This window comes from Mastigoproctus giganteus, chromosome 2 (genome assembly GCF_048544385.1).
Source record: "Mastigoproctus giganteus isolate SK-2022 chromosome 2, ASM4854438v1, whole genome shotgun sequence".
In the NCBI taxonomy this organism is placed as follows: Eukaryota; Metazoa; Arthropoda; class Arachnida; order Uropygi; family Thelyphonidae; genus Mastigoproctus; species Mastigoproctus giganteus.
The window spans coordinates 243,502,722-243,521,442 of NC_143576.1; the positions used below are offsets into that span (position 1 = coordinate 243,502,722).

Consider the following 18,721-nt stretch of genomic DNA (forward strand, 5'->3'; position numbering starts at 1 on the left):
GTATTTCTGGTTAGTGTATGAAATTCGAATGCAGTGTTTTTTTAATATTTTCTTGTATTGTCAAATGCCAATAATTCCTGTTGTAGTTTGTAATTAAAACTGGTAAAATGATGTACTGCAAAAAAGCCATTTCTTTGCCTCACTGATGAACACCAGATGTACAGGGTAGCCATTATTAAAGTTCTGTTCCAACTCATAACACGGGGCTCACATCTGGTGAGTATGGGCTTGGCACACCCAGGGTCCTGAGCTGGATATCATCATTCTTCTCTTTCTTGGTGATTCCCTTTTGACTCTCTTTCTCTTAGGGTAATTGGGAATTTTTTTTTGGCTGGTGCAGCGTAAGCCTCAGGCTTCCTTGCACCATTTAACTAATAATAATAATAAATCTTTAAAAGATGCATTGACACAAACACCCAATGATTTACATGTTCTTGTCTACTAAACATGGAAATCATTTATGCTTGGTAGAGCATACTGAACACACAAAAAGCAAAAAAAAAATTCCCAAAAAAAAAAAAAAAAAGCAGCAAACAAGAAAAAGAAATCTTCCAAATGGTACCACTTAGGAGTATGGCACAACTGATGCTGGGTTGTGCTGTTTATAAGAATTTGTACTAAGGCAACTAAGGACACAAGGAGTCAGTATATCATATCTCTATGTGCATTCAATGATTAATTTGTCTGTTTTGTGGGATGAAACCTCAGCTTCCAGGATAAAAAAACTTGCAACCCTTTCCTGAGATCAGTTTGGACAGTGTGAAAAAACGAAAGCCTTAAAACTCCCTCCTACCCTAACAAAATATTTCTGAACTTCTACCAACAGAGGAAATCAAATCCAGGCTTGATGGGATAGAGCATAGATGCTATCGATTCTGTAGAGTGACAAATCTTGCTTACTCTAATCTAATCAGATGGAGGGTGTGGGAGTGGAGGATGCCCACTGCCAAAATACATTGTATTTTATGCTCTAATCAGGATAACCATATCAAAAGAGTAGCAAAATTAATAAACAAAGATGTAGTAAATGTACTGTTCCACATGCTCAAACCTATTAAAAAAAAAAGAAAGAAGGCTTGAGTATATGTAATCTTCAAGACTAGTAATGAAAGGAAACATTTTTTATCATTATTGGCCATGTAGCATTAGCATTAGTAGAGGCATTTGATGCAAGAAAGCAAGCTTATGCAGCATCAGCCAAAAAAAAAAAAAAAAACCCACTTCCACTTCACCCCTCTGTTCGTTCAAAATACCTGTCCAGCTGAGCCTTAAACTTATTTAGGCTATCAATCTCCACCACAAGGGATGGAAGTCTGTTCCACCAACCAACCACCCGCTGGCTAAAGGCAAATTTCCGCACGTCTATCCTACATCTGTCTTTCCTCAATTTGAATTTATGCCCTCTCAGGTGATTTTTCTGAGCTAGAGGAAGAATCCCATCAGCATTGAGCATGCTTAAACCATTCAAAGCTTTATACACCTCTATCAGATCACCTCGCTGGTGCCTAGTCTCCAGACACTGTAATTTGCAAAACTTAAACCTTTCTTCGTAAGAGCACCCCTTTGTTCCATTCACTAATCTTGTTGCCCTTCTCTGTACTCGTTCCAGCAGCTCTACATCCTTCTTGAAATGAGGCCTCCAGACCTGTATACAGTACTCTAGGTGTGGCCTGACCATCGCCTTATACAATGGAATAATCACCTCCTTATCCCTGCTGGAAAAATTCCTGTATATCATTGACAATACTCCATGAGCTACTCTTGCAGCCCGTCTGCACTGCTCAGAGAACTTCATATCTGCCTGCACAACCACCCCCAAGTCCCTTTCATTCTCTACCACTGTCAGTGTAGTACCACAGAGTTGATACGTTGCTCTGGGGTTGCTGTTTCCCATGTGTAGTACTTTACATTTGTCAATGTTAAACTTCATTTGCCACCTCTCAGCCCATCTGCTCAACCTTTCCAGATCCTGTTGCAGCAGCATAGTGTCAGTAGTGTCCTTGACAACCCTGCCAACCTTTGTATCGTCTGCAAACTTGGACATTAAGCCCGATATACCATCATCAATATCATTTATAAATACAGAAAACAATAATGGACCCAACACTGAGCCCTGAGGGACTCCACTAATAACATCAGTCCACGATGAGCAGTGTCCATTGATTACCACTCTCTGTCTTCTCCCCCTCAACTACCCCTTTATCCATAGCAGCAATTTGCCTCCAATGTCACACTGCTCCAATTTGTGTAGCAGTCTTCCATGTGCAACAGTATCAAAAGCCTTTCTAAGATCCAAGTATATAATATCAAAGTTATTCCCTGCATCCAGTTCTTTTGTGACTGCATCATAGTATCCAATCAAGTTGGTCAGGCAAGACTTCCCCTTAACAAAACCATGCTGTGTCTGAGCTATAACTGAAGTCTTGTCTAAATGATCCTGCAGTGCTTCTTTAACCAGTGCCTCCATTAATTTTCCTGGAACAGAAGTTAAGCTCACAGGTCTATAATTACTTGTGTCAGCCTTTGATCCTCCTTTGTGAATTGGGGTCACATTTGCACATTTCCAGTCTATGGGTACCTCCCCTGAGTCCAAAGAAGCTCTCATAATTATGGCTAAGGGTTTGCTTACTTCCTTTGCTGCCTCCTTTAATATAACTGGATAGATCCCATCCACCCCGGGTGCCTTTCTTGTGTTTATCTTCAACAGTTTCTCCTCCACTTTACTCCCAGTTATTTCAAGATTCTGTAGCTTACTGCTAGAGTTGAATACACCTCTGGCATTCCCCTCGCTGAATAACTCCTCATGTGTGAATGTCGATGCAAAATATTCATTTAATTTGTTAGCTACCTGAGCAGGATCACCAACAGTTGACCCATCAATATCAAATGGACCAATGTGATTCGTCCTCCTCCTTCTAGAGTTTACATAACTAAAGAACTCTTTGCTGTTTTTCTTTGCATCCCTTGCCAAGGATTTCTCGTAATCTGCCTTCGCCTGCCTAACCTCCTTTGTAACTTGGTTGCATATCAACTTGTATCTATCATAGGCTTCTGTGTCATGTGTTAATTTGTAAGTATCCCATGCATTTTTCTTCTCTGCCATATGCCTCATTAGTTCATGTGACATCCATTTTGGCCTAAACCTTGAACAATATTTCTTAGTTGGTATGTAAAGCCTAGTAGCTTCCAAGATAAGTTCTTTGAATGCTTCCCATTTTGAATTTGCTGTTGGTAACATCATCAGTTGGTCCCACTGTATAGAATTTAAATACTGTCTCAGTCCATCGTAGTCGCCTTTACGGAAGCAATAACCCTTCCCTTTACCCCTAATGGTAGTTACCTCTTTGAGTAAATCCCACTTCAGCACACTGTGATCACTGCCACCTAGTGGTTCATTTATCTGCAGATTCTTAATGCATGAAGAATCACTGCTGATAATCAAATCAAGAGTATTACTCCCTCTAGTTGCCTCCCGAACATGCTGATGTAGAAAACAATCATCCAATAAATCCACAAAAGCCCTGCTAGTGTGTGAGTAACCAGCCCCCAAATTCCAGTCAATATCTGGGAAATTAAAATCTCCCATTATAAGACTCTCTGATTTACTGGCCCACTCTATTTCCCTGTACAGTTCCTTATTATACTCATCAGAGTCATTAGGCCTATAGCACACTCCTACTCTCAATTTTGATCTCCCAATGTTTATGTCACACCAAACTGACTCAACACTGCACTGTCCAGTGATGTCGACTGGCTTCACTTCCTTGGTTTTTATGTGTTTCTTAACTAATAGCATAACCCCTACTCCCTTCCTATCCTGTCTATCCTTTCTGTAGACGTTGTACTCCCCAAATTGCAGTTCTGCATCCCTTATATCTGTGTGACACCACGTCTCTGATATCCCAACAATATCTGCCTTCGATGTTTTGAGCAATACCTCAAATTCATCAAATTTATTTACTAAACTCCTAGCATTGGTGTACACGCAAGTATACCCGCACCTGTTTCTATTCTTAGCTACCCTAACACAACCCATGTGTTTACTTGTACCGCAATGGCTCCCAGCAGTCTCTGAAATACCGTGCATCTTGTTTTTCAGGCTTCTGCTCATTCTAATAGAAGCATTGCAAGAATCTCTTTCACCTCTGCCAGTGGCTACTGTCAATCTATTGGTCTTTGTCTCCCCCCCAAGCTAGCAGTTTTCCGACCCACCTAACACTGCCTCGATAGCATAAGCAAATATTCTTGCACCCTTTCTATTTAAGTGTATTTCATCCCTGTAGAAGCAATCTCTCCTGTTAACAAGTACAGTCCAGGCTGAAAAAAATTCTACCCCTTGAGCCTTGCACAATCTTTCCAGGGCCGAATTGATCGACAAGGCTCTCATCATATACTCCCTCCTATCGTGTCTGGGCAGAATTGCAGACACTTTCAAATTCAACCCTAATTCTCGGCTTTTGTTCAACAGTGACCTGTACTTGTTAAGTAATTCTGCCGGTCTCCTACTCTTAATATTATTAGTGCCAACGTGTACAACTATATCACCTTTTGTGCCCTTAAAAGATGATATTCGCTCTACAACGTCATCAACCTTTGCCCCTGGCAGACATGTAGTGCAAGGAAGCCTGAGGCTTTTGCTGCACCAGGCAAAAAAAAATTTCTGAATTACCCAGAGAGAGACAGAGAGCTTGACTACCCCCCCCCGCCACACACACATAATTTGAAATATTATTTACTGCATTGCTAGTTGAGTTATCGTAATACAATGTTATAAGTACATGCTTATAATTATGCTTACATGCTTAATAAGAATTGAAAACAGAGTAAATCATGCCAATTAAATTTGTTGACTGGGATGTTATTGACATTTCTAGACTCCGTGTGGAATCCTGTCATCAGCTGTAGGTGGGGATAAAGTTAACCAATTAATGCCTGCTGATCTGTAAATCACACTGGCAAAAACTAAAAACTGATAACAAACAAAGCTCATTTCAGATTTGAGGAAAAGGTTTTGAGTACACATATTTACAGTAGCCAACACACACACTACATTCCAAAATGTACCTGTTTTCATGGTCCATTGGACCTCTGAAAGGGATGTTATTGTAAGATTTTACATCGCTAGCTTGCTAATTTGTGCAATTGCTGACAGCCAGCACCATCAAAAGTTGACTGTCAGTGACGTTATCATGAAATGGGAGTGTGGCAGTACCATGAATAGTCTTCTTATGAGTAGTTTTACCATGGTCTTCCTGTGCATTGCTAGATGGATCCAGTAATGTACAGTAAGACCATGGAAGTTCATTCACATGACTAGAAGATACTTGGAAGGGTACTTAGTACAACAACCTTGTCAGACATCCCTGAAAAAGATCAACCAGGAGATTTAAGGCATTAACAGGGGTTGAGAGATACCTCACTACATATAGAGCTCCTCAGTCTCTGCCTTCATGGGACAGTAACAATGCATAAGCCAAACATCACCAAACTGCATTCAGCAGTTTGGTGATGTTTGGCTTATGCATTGTTGCAACAAATACCATAATTGGTCCACAGAGCATTGAAAATTAATTCTGTAGAGTGACAAATCTTGCTTACTCTAATCTAATCAGATGGAGAGTGTGGGAGTGGAGGATGCCCACTGCCAAAATACATTGTGCCAACAGTGAAGTTCAGAGGAGATGGGAGTTTGGTGTGGGTGTTTCTCATGGTACAGGCTAGGACCTTTGTTGTTTGTGTGAAGAATCATGAATGCCAATGTCACCTTAACATATTAGACAATTCTGTGTACCATATGGTATGGTTCTTTGATATAGACCCATTAAACAGGATAATGCCTCATGCTATACTGCCAGTGTTCTGTGAGAATGGTTGGGCATGAATGTACAAAAGTTTGAATAGCCAGCATGGAGTCTTGATTTGAACCCTTTAGAACACCTGTGGGATGAATTGGAATGTCAGGTGAGTAAAATACTGATGCAGGATGTGTCTATTGTTTGTTAGTGAAAAACATACCCAGGAGGGTAGATTGTGTCATAGTGACCAAAATGGGACTAACGTGCTATTGGATTAAGTGGCAATCATGTCAGTGTCACACTGACGTCACTGTCACTAGTGTATTCAGACTAGTGTCTGGACACTTTTTTTTTGGAGGGTCACAGATTTTAAGTTCAAGCAATGAGTTGCCATTGAATTATTTCTCTAGGGAAAAAGCTGAACTGAAACTCATACAGGCAGTTTTTAAAAAAGATTCTTAACTTAATTTGTTTTAATGTTTTTAATATATGAAATTTAACAGTTAAAATTGGAGTTAAATACTGTATCATTTAAAAAAAAACATATTCATAAACTATTTCCCATCATGGAAACATTTCAGCAAATACTAGTCCTTCTGTGTTATCCATCCCCACACCTCACATGATGGTTGAATCAACCTTGAAAATATTACAGATGTTTTGTATATTTCTTCTCAAAATAATTATTGCAATACAATTTAACACCAAATTAAACATTTTTCAGCAGTTTTCTGTGATAAATCTACTTATTTTCTAGTAAAGTCTTGTAAATGCTTTTCAGTTACATGAACACATTTTCTGATTAAATCAAAAAGATTGTTTTCAAATTTTTCCTATGCACTAGTATAGAGGATTTTATTTCATAAATAATATATATACTTCTTTGCATTTTGCAGGTCAATTAGAAGAACTTCGTAAAACTACTTTAGCCAAGATAATTTGTGAAAATACAGATATCGACACTATCCAGCCATTGGTCATGATATATCCTGGAACTGCGTAAGTAGCAGAATTTCCAAGCCTACCAGTGGTGGGGGGCGCCTCCGTAGCCAGGTGGGAAGGAGCAGCAGTGCGTAGCACATGCTTCTTGATTAGACCGGGGTTCGAACCCGTCACCACCAAATACGGAGGATGCAGAAAGGTCAGGGAATGACCACCGCATATTCCCGGAGCAATATGGCCTTAGTTGCTAGTGCTCCTAAAAAAAAAACCAAATAACAATAACCTACCAGTGGTGAGGTGTCTATAATACAGAAAGGAAGCTATTCCAAAATGAAGGATTTTGCAATATATTCCATAACAGGTTTTATACCTAAGACTAAGACAAGCAGCTCAATTTGATCTTAATATTTTATCACTAAAGATTTACCAATATTAGTACTATATTTTGTTTAATAAATTAAATTTTTTGTGAGAATATGTTACATGTTGTTGTAGTAGGGTTTTAGGAGCATCAGCTACTAAGGCCATATTGCTCCATGTATACCCTCTGTATATTGTGTGTGTTCTGAGGTTGATTTTCTGTTTGCTGGGCAAAAAAACCTGAGTTCCAGGAGAAAAAACCATGCTGCCCTCACCTGAGACCAACTAACTCAGCCACATTGTAAAAAAGGCCCATAAAAATTCCTCCCATCATCAATGGAACTCAAACTGAAGTCTTTTCCACCCATTGTGGGGAGGACGGTGATCCTATCAACTGTGCTACCCACGAGGGCACTTTACATGTTCTCACACTCGCATTCAATTATCCAATGGGAAATTATTTAGCATTAACCCATAGTGAAATCAGAGCAATTTAATGATAACAATATACAGCAGACTCTCGATTTACAGGGATCTGTTTAACTGGGACACTTCAATACTCCAAATAAAAAAATTAAAAAAAGACAACCAGAAATTATAAAATTCAAGTAATAACTAGAATAGGTATAAACAGATGTTTAGATGTTTTGTAAGTCGTAAATAAGCGACAAGCAGGGCGTTATAAAGTTGTCATTGGGAGATTATTATTGTGCAGCCCCCACTGTATTCACACCCAACACTAAAAAAAAAAAAAAAGGAAATGTTTAGTTTGCTTTAGTGCATCGCTTCAATTGTTCTGTTTCGTCGCACCGCAAAGAGAAAAATTTTGTTTCGTTATTTATGTCACAGATAACAAAAATTTTTTTTTGTTTAGAAATTGCAAAAATGATGGGTAAACGCAAATGAGTTGTGCTTTCAATTAAACAAAAACTTGAAATTATTCAAAAGTTTTAAAACGGTGCATCCGTTAAATCTCTAATGAACCATTACAATGTTGGTGACCAAACCATACGCGACATCGTAAAAAATACATGAGTAGTGCGTGGTAAGTCTTTTATCTATCGCCATATTTTTTACATAGGTTGCTGAACATTTTTGGATATACTGTACTGTAGTAAATCCCCAACTTAAGTAACTTCGAACTTACGTTAATTTTTTTCACTCAATTTGTTTTCATTTTTAGGATTGTAAAATTTAAAACAGAATAATAATAATAAGCAATCAATAAAGACAATCACCACGCACAAATTGCACAAGCGGGATATGGAGTCAAGCCTAAAAATAGGAATGAAGAAAAGATTTTTAAAATTTATTTAGGTTTTTTTTTTTATGTGGATGAAGATTTCAGTGAAGGGGTCACACATTTCACTATAATAACGTAAAATTCTACAGAATTCCAGCTATCGATATTATCACAAATGCAATACGACCGGCTTTACTACTCATTTATAATGAATTGCAGTAACAGAAAAGCCCAATAAACCGGAAAGTGCAAATTGTGTTTATTGTTTTGCGGTAGTGACCTCCAGAAAGGTGTTTTAGTAAAATGTGAGCTGGTGTGGGGTGATAATAGTGATTTTTCACCTTAATCCTGTTAAATTCTTTACATAATTTTATTTTGACTGTTATCATGGTGCCGACTAAGAGACAGTGGTACTAGTAAATCTATCAAAAAAAAAAAAGGAAAGCGATCGATTCGAATCAGAAAATTAAAATAAGGATGTTTGGAAATGGCCAAACATGAACACGTATCGTGCGGAATTTAGATTTGTCAGTGTCAACAGTGAAGTCAACTACGAGGCTACGAAATACATATCAGTTTTTACTGTACAATTTCTTCCCTTAATGTTTCTTTTCGTATGAAGTTGTGCCACTGCAACAACTTCACTGCTGTCCCCATATAAAGTTTAATTGAATTAATTAAAAATATATAACTAATATATAAAAAATATATAACAAACTAATTGAAAAATATATAACTATTTTTCTTCATTCTTCTGAGGATATTATGTGGTTTTTGTAATTTTGGCATATCACGGATATAGGAGCAATATTTTATTAGTCATTCCCTAGTTACGTAAAACTCGACTTGCGTAAGAAGTCCTGGAATGTATGTCGGAGACTTACTGTATTTTGGATTAACCGGGAAATCAATTATCCGGGATTTTTATTTTACCATCTATCCCAGAAAATCGAGAGTCTACTGTATGTGTCAGAAACTATTTTGAAGTTAAACATTTGAAATATTTAAACACAGATTGTACCATATTGGTTGTAGTCATAATGGAGATAGTGGATTGTCTCAATAATTTTCTGTACTCAATTCATTGCTAGGTTGCTGATAGCGAACCTAAACTTCTGCAGTTATCCTTTGAGCCAAATATAATTCATTGTTTATTAAAATAATGTTCCTGAAAATTAAGTCATATTATTATGGAAAAGTATAAAAGATTGTTTACATAGGATTAAAAGGTTTCTTATTGTATTCCAAATAGAATTTGATCATTTTTATTCTTTGTTGGCAAGGCCTCCGTAGCCAAATAGTCAGGAGTGCCCTTTGAGTAGATTGAGGTTCAAGCCCCTGACTGCAAAATACAGTCGATCTGCCAACCTGCACTGAACCAGAGTGGCAGATTATGGTCCATTTCCTCAACATGAATTGTTCAGTAGGCTTCCATTCTGTAGTGGATTTATAATGGCTTGTTGTTGTTAAATTTGTTGGTGCATCAGCAACTTAGGCTATAATGCACTGATTACTGTCTAATATCTTCTTAGTTTGTCTTACACGTGATATGGTTCATATATTGTGATATTTATTTATCAATTTTAGAAAGAGAAAAATGTCATTCATGTCCTCATGATCTCCTAGAACACTCTGTAATGATAACTGGCTGGAGTTATGAAAATGAGAGAAGAAAGCAGATTTCCGTTCTTGCAGATATAGTGGGCATTCCAGGATGATATGTTTTACTGTTAGTGAACATAAGCAGTTGCTGCATTGTGGAGGATCATCTTTTGTTAGTAGGTAGCTATGTGTGAGGAATGTATGACCAATGCGTAATCTGGCTAGGATGGTTTCTTCTTTTCTGTTTCGTCTCAGACTGGATTGCCATTGCTTCGGTTCTCTCTTGATTTCAAGAAGTTTATTATTTGCTTGACCTTGCCACATGCGTGTCCACTGTTGTTTATACATCTGTTTGATAATGGATTTATGGTCAATATAAGGAGTCCTGAAATTAGATGGTATCACATTTGTAGCACATTTATCAGCTAAATCTGCCTGCTCGTTTCCTAGTATTCCAGCGTGTCCAGGGATCCAACAAAATATTACTAGCTGTCCATGTCCGTGAAGTTCTAGTAGCTGTGCCCAAATTTTTTGTACCAGCGGATGACTAGGGAAGAATTGACGCTGTAGAGAATTAACAGCACTCAATGAGTCCGTATATATGATGGATTTGGTATACCACTCTTCTTTGATATTCTCTAGAGCTAGAACAATGCCGTATAGTTCTGAGGTATAAGTACTGCATTCAGACGGAAGCTGTCTGGAGATGGTGATATTTGGTAATACTACAGCGGTACCAACTTTACTACCAATTTTGGATCCATCTGTATATATTTGAATGAAAGTGCTAAACTTATGAATTTGTCTAATGTTGGAATCTGGAAGGTTATTCTTTCCCCATTGCTGAAAGTGTCTATCAATATGTATCGGGGGCATTTGCCATGGCTGGGTTTCCATGCTAGTATCCTGAAGAATGTTAGTAAAATTCAGGTCCCAGCTTGTGATAAGAGCTTGAAGCCTAATGCCAGATGGTTTATTGAGCCGTGGTTTACTTTCATAAAGTTTACTCCATTTGGGTATAAATAGATATTGCCATATGGGATGATGTGGAAGACTGCTGATTTTGGCTGCGTAATTTAGTAACAGAACTTGTCGTCGAAGATGTAGCGGTGGCTCATAGGCTTTGGTATATAGGCTTAAGATTGGTGAAGTACGGAAAGCCCCCAATGCAACTCGTAGGGCACTATGATGTACGTGATTGAGCCATTTCAATGCACTCGGTCTGGCCGAGTCATATGCAGGAGACCCATAGTCTAACCTGGATCTAATCAGCGAGCGATATAACTGTATCAACATGTAGCGATCTGCGCCCCATGACATAGAAGAAATTACTCTGAGAACATTTAGTTTTCTAAGACAACTTGTACGAATATGTTTTATATGTTCCAGGAAGTTTAATTTTTTATCAAATATTACACCAAGGAATCTAATACTAGGCTGGAAAGTAATACGATGAGAATCTAACTTTAGGTCTGGATCAGGATGTAAAGAGCGTTTGCGACAGAAGTGTACGGCAGTTGTTTTTGGTTTAGAAAGTCGATATCCATTGTTTTTGGCCCAAGAGACTATTTTGTTAATGGTACCTTGTAGTTGTCTTTCAATTAGTCGCATATTTTGAGAGTGACATGAGATGGCAAGATCGTCAGCGTATAGGTATACACTTGGTTATGGCATCAATCCTAATTGCAAAGAGTGTGGCGCTCAACACTGAACCTTGGGGAACTCCCTCTTCTTGTACATATGCTCGAGACAATGAAGAGTGGAATCTGACCTGAAAGGATCTATTGCCTAGAAAGTTCTTAATGAATATTGGCAGATGACCCCGAAGTCCACATTTATGTAAGTCTTGAAGAATCCCATATCGCCAAGTTGTATCGAAGGCTTTCTCTATGTCTACGCATATCATGACTAGGTGCTCATTTCTGAGGAAAGCGTTCCGGATATTTGTTTCTGCTTTAATAATGAGATCAAGTGTAGATCTTCTTCTGCGGAAGCCATGCTGGTTTGGACTTAGAATGTTTTCCGTTTCTAGAAACCATGTCAGTCTAGCGTTAACTATTTTTTCCAATGTTTTTCCCCGACAACCGGTTAGAGAAATAGGGCGGTAATTTCTGGGATCTGTGTGGTCTTTTCCCGGTTTCGGGAAAGCTAGCACATAAGAATCGCACCAGCTAGCAGGATAATACTCCTCTAGGAAAATTCTATTTTACTGTTGTAAAAGGGCAGTTAACGAATCCTCACTTAAATGACAGATCATGGGATATAAAATTCCATCGGGGCCTGGAGCACTGTTCTTCAATCGAGAAAGTGCACTGCGCAATTCAATCATGGACAGAGGTAGATTATACGAATATGGGACGGCAGTATTAAATTTTAGTTTGTATTTTTCTGTCCGGGATTTTAACAATTGAAATGCTGATTCATATGTGGCAACAGCTGAATGTGTTTCAAATGAAGTACCTAAGACATTGGCAATCTCTACAGGTTCAGAAATTTCTTTCCCTCTTACAAGTAGAATAGGAGAAGTTGTTTGCGAGTGTTTGCCATTAATTCGTTTAATTTTTTTCCAGATTATAGAAGTATCTGTGGATCTGTTAATGGTGGATGCGTAACGTGCCCATGCTTCTTTTTTACTCTCTCGTCTTATATGACGAGCTTTAGCTCTGGCTCTCTTAAACTGTAGGAGGTTGGCTGTGGTTGGACATTTTCGAAACAGATTCCAGTACTTATTTCTTTCTTTTTTAGCATTGTTGCATGCTTCATTCCACCACATTTTTGGATGAAGCCTAATTTTGAATGAAGATTTTGGAATAGCTACCTCCGATGCTTTCATTATTTTTCGCGTAGTATACCTGACTGCAGAATCAATTGTGAGGGTTGTAATGACGGAAGTATCTATTCGAGCTATTTCCTGGTATTTAGTCCAGTTAGCCTTTTCAAATTTCCAGGTTGTCCTAATATCTCTCTGGGGAGGAGAACTTGAGCTAAAGGTACAGATGATAGGAAAGTGATCGCTACCACAAGAGTTATCAGTAACAGTCCAGTCTATGATAGGAAATATTGCTGGGGAGCGTATTGAAAGATCAATAGCTGAACTTGAACCAGATGGAGAGTGTATGTATGTGTGATCACCAGTGTTTAGAATAGTTAGATTATGTTTATCTAAAAATTTTTCTATTATCTGTCCTCTGGAGTCAGATGTTGGGAACCCCATAGGGGGTGATGGCCATTCCAGTCACCCATAATACAGAAGGGAACAGGTATTTGCTTAACTATATCATCTAAGTCATCAAGGCTGTATGTATGGTTTGGCGTTAGATACAACGAAACTAATGTTACTGTTATACCAATGGTGACACGAACTGCAACCGCCTCTAAAGGTGTTTGTATGGGGATAGGTCTACAGGGAACTACAGAGTTCACTATGACTGCTACTCCTCCATGAGCTGAATTAGAGGAACTTCTATCTTTTCTATATATGGTATAATGCTTAATTGTCATAGATACTGTATTTGTGAGATTGGTTTCTTGAATGCATACTGCAACAGGCTTATATTTATTTAATAGATCGTAAAAGTCATCTACGTTAGCACGGAGCCCACGGCAATTCCACTGTATAACTGTACTCATTATTTGGTTTTAACTGGTGTCTGCTAACATCCGTGAAGTAGTCTGCTTACGCCTGTCTATTTTTCCCTTTTCCTTCTTTGAGAAGACTGGTCTGCCTGTGTCGATGTCATCTTCTGGATGAATTTCAAGAATTCTATCGTCATCGCCTGCTTTTTCATCGATGTCCATGGTTTCAGATCTGAGTTTGTATTTATCATTTCTTTCAGAGCTCTTGGTTTGTTCTTTCTGTTGCAGTTTGGGATTCTTATCTGGAGGAACTGATACTGGTGTATTTACTTCTTTTGTTACATAACTGGAGGGAGAGGGTTCCTTTGATGAAGAAAGTACTGATTTAGCCCAACCAGATATAGAGATATTTGGAGGGACTGAGCAGTCGGTTTGAGTTGATACTGAGCATAGTCGTTGAGTAATTGACGCATACGTAGATGATTTAACAGGAATTGTAAATTGTTTTTTTTGCCTCTTGGTATGACACCTTATGCTCTATTTTATATTTCTGGATATTCTTTTCTCGTTTCCATTGATCGCAGTCCTTAGAGAAGGCAGAATGATTTCCATGGCAATTAGGACAATTTTGAGTTTCCTTGTTACAATCAGTATGTGTGTGTTCTTTAGAACCACAAGCAGCACAAGTGACTGCACCTCTGCATACAGTTTGCGAATGACCAAATTTTTGGCACTTGAAGCACTGTACCGGATTGGGAATGTATGGTCTAACATGACATCTGAGGTATCCAGCCTTTATAGTTGTGGGGAGAATTGGTGTTTTAAAAGTCAGTATAACTGTCCGAGTGGGGACGAGCTCTCCATCTCTTTTGATCAAAATTCTTTTGGCGTGGATTACATTTTGATTGTTTAATTCATGGACAAGTTCATCTTCCGATACATTTAGGAGATCCCATTCTGATATTACCCCTTTAGAGGAGTTCAAGGTGGCATGTGGGGTAACCTTTGTGGGAATTCCACCAAAGGTAGAAATTTTCAGGAGTCTCTCTGCATGTCTATGTTCGTTCATCTCCACTAATAAATCTCCAGATCTTAATCGACGAACCATTTTTGGAGGGCCAGCCACATTTTCGAGACATTTCTGAATCGAAAATGGAGATAACTTACTAAGTGGTTGGTCTGTGGAGGAATGCAATATTAAAAAGAGAGGAGCAGAATAATCTGTCCCTTCTTTTTTTTGTCTCTTGGCATGGGATGGGTTTAAGTCATGATCTAGGGCATGTCTATCTATATCTGGATCAGTAGATCCACAGCTAGACTGTTTTGTGTTTTCCATTACTGCTCCTTTTAGCCCTGGGAGAGTGGATTTCTTCTCCCAGACTTCCAGCCCCACCACGTGGAGGCAGGAGCGGTGCCACCAGTGACCAAGCGATAAAGAGATTAGTTGTTAGTGTGTTAATAAGTTATTCCTATATACAAAAAGAAAGGTGTCTTGCCTTTCTGTCAAGTGAGCTAACTTCTTTACTTCAGAAGCGCAAAATTAAATAAGCTCAGAAAAATAACACTATTCTATAATCAACCGCTCCTTTTAAGTAAATCGCTTAGGAATCGCTATAGTCACTCGCTTGGCACTCGGGGCCTTTATAATGGCTGCAGTTTACCTTTATCATTTAATTTGTCACTAGCAGTTTCCACCTTGATGAAGCTGGATGCATAACTAGTAGATTTAAAACAGTGTTTTGGTATATTTATTATATGCACAGTTTTCATAATTGCCTTTACTGCAATAAATCATTTGTGTGGTTACAGTGTTGCCAAATATTATCAGGTTTCCTTTTTGTTACTTGTTTCTATATTTTTGTTTGCAGATGGGTAACACATTGGCTTACATCATTTCAGCTCTAAATTACTATTATTATTATTAGCCATATGGTGCAAGTAAGCCTGAGGCTTGTGCTGCACCGGCCAAAAAAAAATTTCAGTTACTCTGAGAAATTTTTTTTTTGGCTGGTACAGCATAAGCCTTAGGCTTCTTGAGGGTAAACACTCTACAGGCTGCACAAAACAGATCCATGGGCCACAAAGCAGGCTACCATTTGCTTAACCCTGTCCTAGATTATACTTATCTATCACATTTCTAGGAGTTATTTCCTCAGACTTACAGGTTTTACCGTTAATGGTTTTACAGTTAATGGTTCTCAGACTTACAGTTAATGGTTTTCCTTCATTTTGCTTATGTAATAGCTTAAAACCATCCAACAAAATGCACATTCTTAGTGAAATAAAATTTGTTTATAATCTGGAATGGCCACAAAGGGTCATGAAAGGCAGCTTTTACTAATTATTGACAGAAGCGGATATGTTTTAGCTCTTATTTCTAGACTTCCAACTCAATCAGTAACTCACACTCAAGAACAGCCACAATGGGTTAGCCATTGTTATCTCACACATTTATTTGAAAAATCTGTAGAACAAAGTTTGCTTAATGGCTATCTGGACAATTGTGGCAAACTTCAATCTGGTATTAATAACAACTGTATTCATTACTTTTGCCTTTTCTAATTATATGCTGTATAGATATTTAATATACTCATAGCAGTTGTGCAATTTTAGAAATAAAATTGGTAAATTGTGGGCTTGGGCTTAGTTTGGTAGCCCAAAGGCTTTCCATAAAATTTACTTATAGCATTCAAAAATCTGCTGGCCAGTTAGATTTAGAGAATCAATTTTCATCCAATAGTTTTCAACATATTAAAATAAATAATTTATAAAAAAAAAAGATATTTTTTGGTCTTCCCAACTTTTGGAATGCTAGATAAGAGGTATAAATACCTGTACTTATATTTTGTGTGGAATCAAATGTGTGCAGAGTGCATATCAAACTGACTATTCAGTCACAAATGGTATTGCCTGGTAACTGAAAGTGTACTGAGGTCAAGATTAAATACTAACCTGCATGCAATCTGAAATGAAGGCAATAAACTGGCCAACAGCATAGAGCTGTTGTATACTTAATAAAGCATACTATTCACTGTTTTATTCCATTCAGCAATGTCAGTATTACTGCCCAGATGTCCCAAAGATAAAAAGATTAAGTGATTCCACCATTCCTTATGTTTAGACTAATCATGTAATATTCAGTATTGTAGCAAATAGGAGCGTACGATCCATGTTGTGTTACAGTATTATACACTGTATATTTAAATAATATGCAGTTATATTTTATAATAAAGTAATGCACGTTTCTAATGTGAGTAAAACAAAGTGAGTTTTTCTTTTCTTTCAGGAACCGCCGTGTTTTATGTTCTTCTCTTCCTAATATTGATTTAAGTTATTGGAGGGATTGAGACTTTATTAAATTAGGTAAATATATGATGAGTTATTAATCTGATATGTTAGAAAATTTTAAATGAGATTAAGAATAACAAGAATGTTGGCTACAATTTTAACATTTTAAGAATGTCACCATACCATTTCCAAGGAAAAACTAAGAAAAGAATAATTCTTGATGCTAAATATAATCACTACTGATCTATTATCTTTTTGCTGAGAGCATGTTACAATTTGCAGGGTTGTCTTGCAAAAAAACAACTCACTCATTACTGAGTGGAAATTGCTATTTGCATAAAATTCTCTCCAAGGCAGATAACACGGTAAAATTCTAGTCTGTTCTGAAAACAAGCACATCTAATTTCAATTACCATGGCCTGAAGTAAACACAAGTATTGGTTATGTAATTATTTTTACTTAAGCAACTTTAAGTCTACAAAATCAACATTTTGTAGACTTAATCTTAATAAATGATTGAAAAATCTTATCATTACATTAAAAACAGTACTTTTTTGCAGCATCATTTAACCTAAAATGCTTATTTCCAAAAATACTTAAAAAAAAAAAAAGTAAACTTTCACATTATCTTCAATTATTCAGAATTATTCTAGGACCTTCCCAATTTAAATGTTAAAGAACCATTACTCACAGAGTTTCAACACCATATGGTAGCAATATAAATGCAGTAGGAAGAGTATGATAAGGGGATTATTACAGGTCAGTTTTTTTTTTTTTTTTTTTAAGTAAAGCATCCAGGATCATCATATAACATGTTAAGTGCTGCATTATTGCATGACAGTACATTTCCTCACATGGCAAAGGTTATAGAGTCTATATTGAGCAAGTTTCATTGCTGAATTATCCATCCTACAACCCAGCTCTTTATCTTTGTTTTATTGAAAAAGTTCTAGGAGGTAAACTCTTTTTCTAGGAGAATAAATGTATGTGCTAAGTAATAAAGTAATTGATGTTTACCGGTTAACACTGGAAATCTGCTAATTAAACTTGAAAATAAAGAACAAATCACTTCATTCTTTATTTAGTGAAAATTTTTCATATTTCAGTCTAAACCTATTTACACTTGAATAGGTTGCACTTTCAGTTATCAGAGTGGAAAAATATTAACAGTATATCTTTCCATGCTAATAACATTAAATGTCTGGCAACACAGCAGGTTTGAGAGTATGTTACGTTGCTCTGTTTTGGCATGCATTTCAACTTAAGTACCAAAACAGAAAACTTATTCAGTTGGGTGGTTCATGATATCATTGCAGACCTAAAGACCCGCTTTTCTTTCAATAAGATGTGTAAATAACTTGGAAGATTTCCAATTTACTTGTCCAATTGACTTTTTCCCATACTACCTGTCATTATACAACACTGATTCCTTAAAAAAAAAAAAAAAAAGCAACAGATGAATTACTGATGATTTTATGAGTTCTATAAGCACTGAACAGCAACAAAACAATTATAACTTATTCGAAAGAGAGAAGTAGGAAAACACACATATATGGTAGGAACATACTCAAAGAGAGGGCTGCCAAGCTTCAACCCTTCTTTCCACAAAAATCAAAGCAGGAAGGGGGAAGTAATTTTCTCTAGATCAACACAGTAGCTCTGATACTCACCCCAAGTACAACTAAATATGAAGTATTTAGTTGCACTTGCAAATGCAACTAAATATGAAGTTGTATCATCTGCACAATAACAAAATTAACAAAATCTGCTTGAATGTAGTGTTGCATTAGGGCTGTTAACCATCTTCCATTTGGAAGGGCAGGTTTCCTTTTGATCATCTTTTTTCTATCCTCCCAAATAAAACTATTCTCTTTTTAAAGTTTTTCTATCTGAAAATAATAACTTTACATCCCTT

The 18,721-nt window shown here is 37.3% G+C and overlaps 1 protein-coding gene across 1 annotated transcript in view; it reads left to right on the forward strand.

Moving 5' to 3' along the window:
* Nucleotides 1-16,865, forward strand: part of LOC150090331 (chorion peroxidase-like) — a 68,733-nt gene extending 51,868 nt beyond the window's left edge. Inside the window, exons 11-12 of the mRNA XM_090390272.1 lie at nucleotides 6,692-6,794; nucleotides 16,805-16,865. Coding sequence (XP_090246398.1) covers nucleotides 6,692-6,794; nucleotides 16,805-16,865 — 164 coding nt within the window. The remainder of the gene's footprint in view (nucleotides 1-6,691; nucleotides 6,795-16,804) is intronic.
* Nucleotides 16,866-18,721: the final 1,856 nt, after the last annotated feature.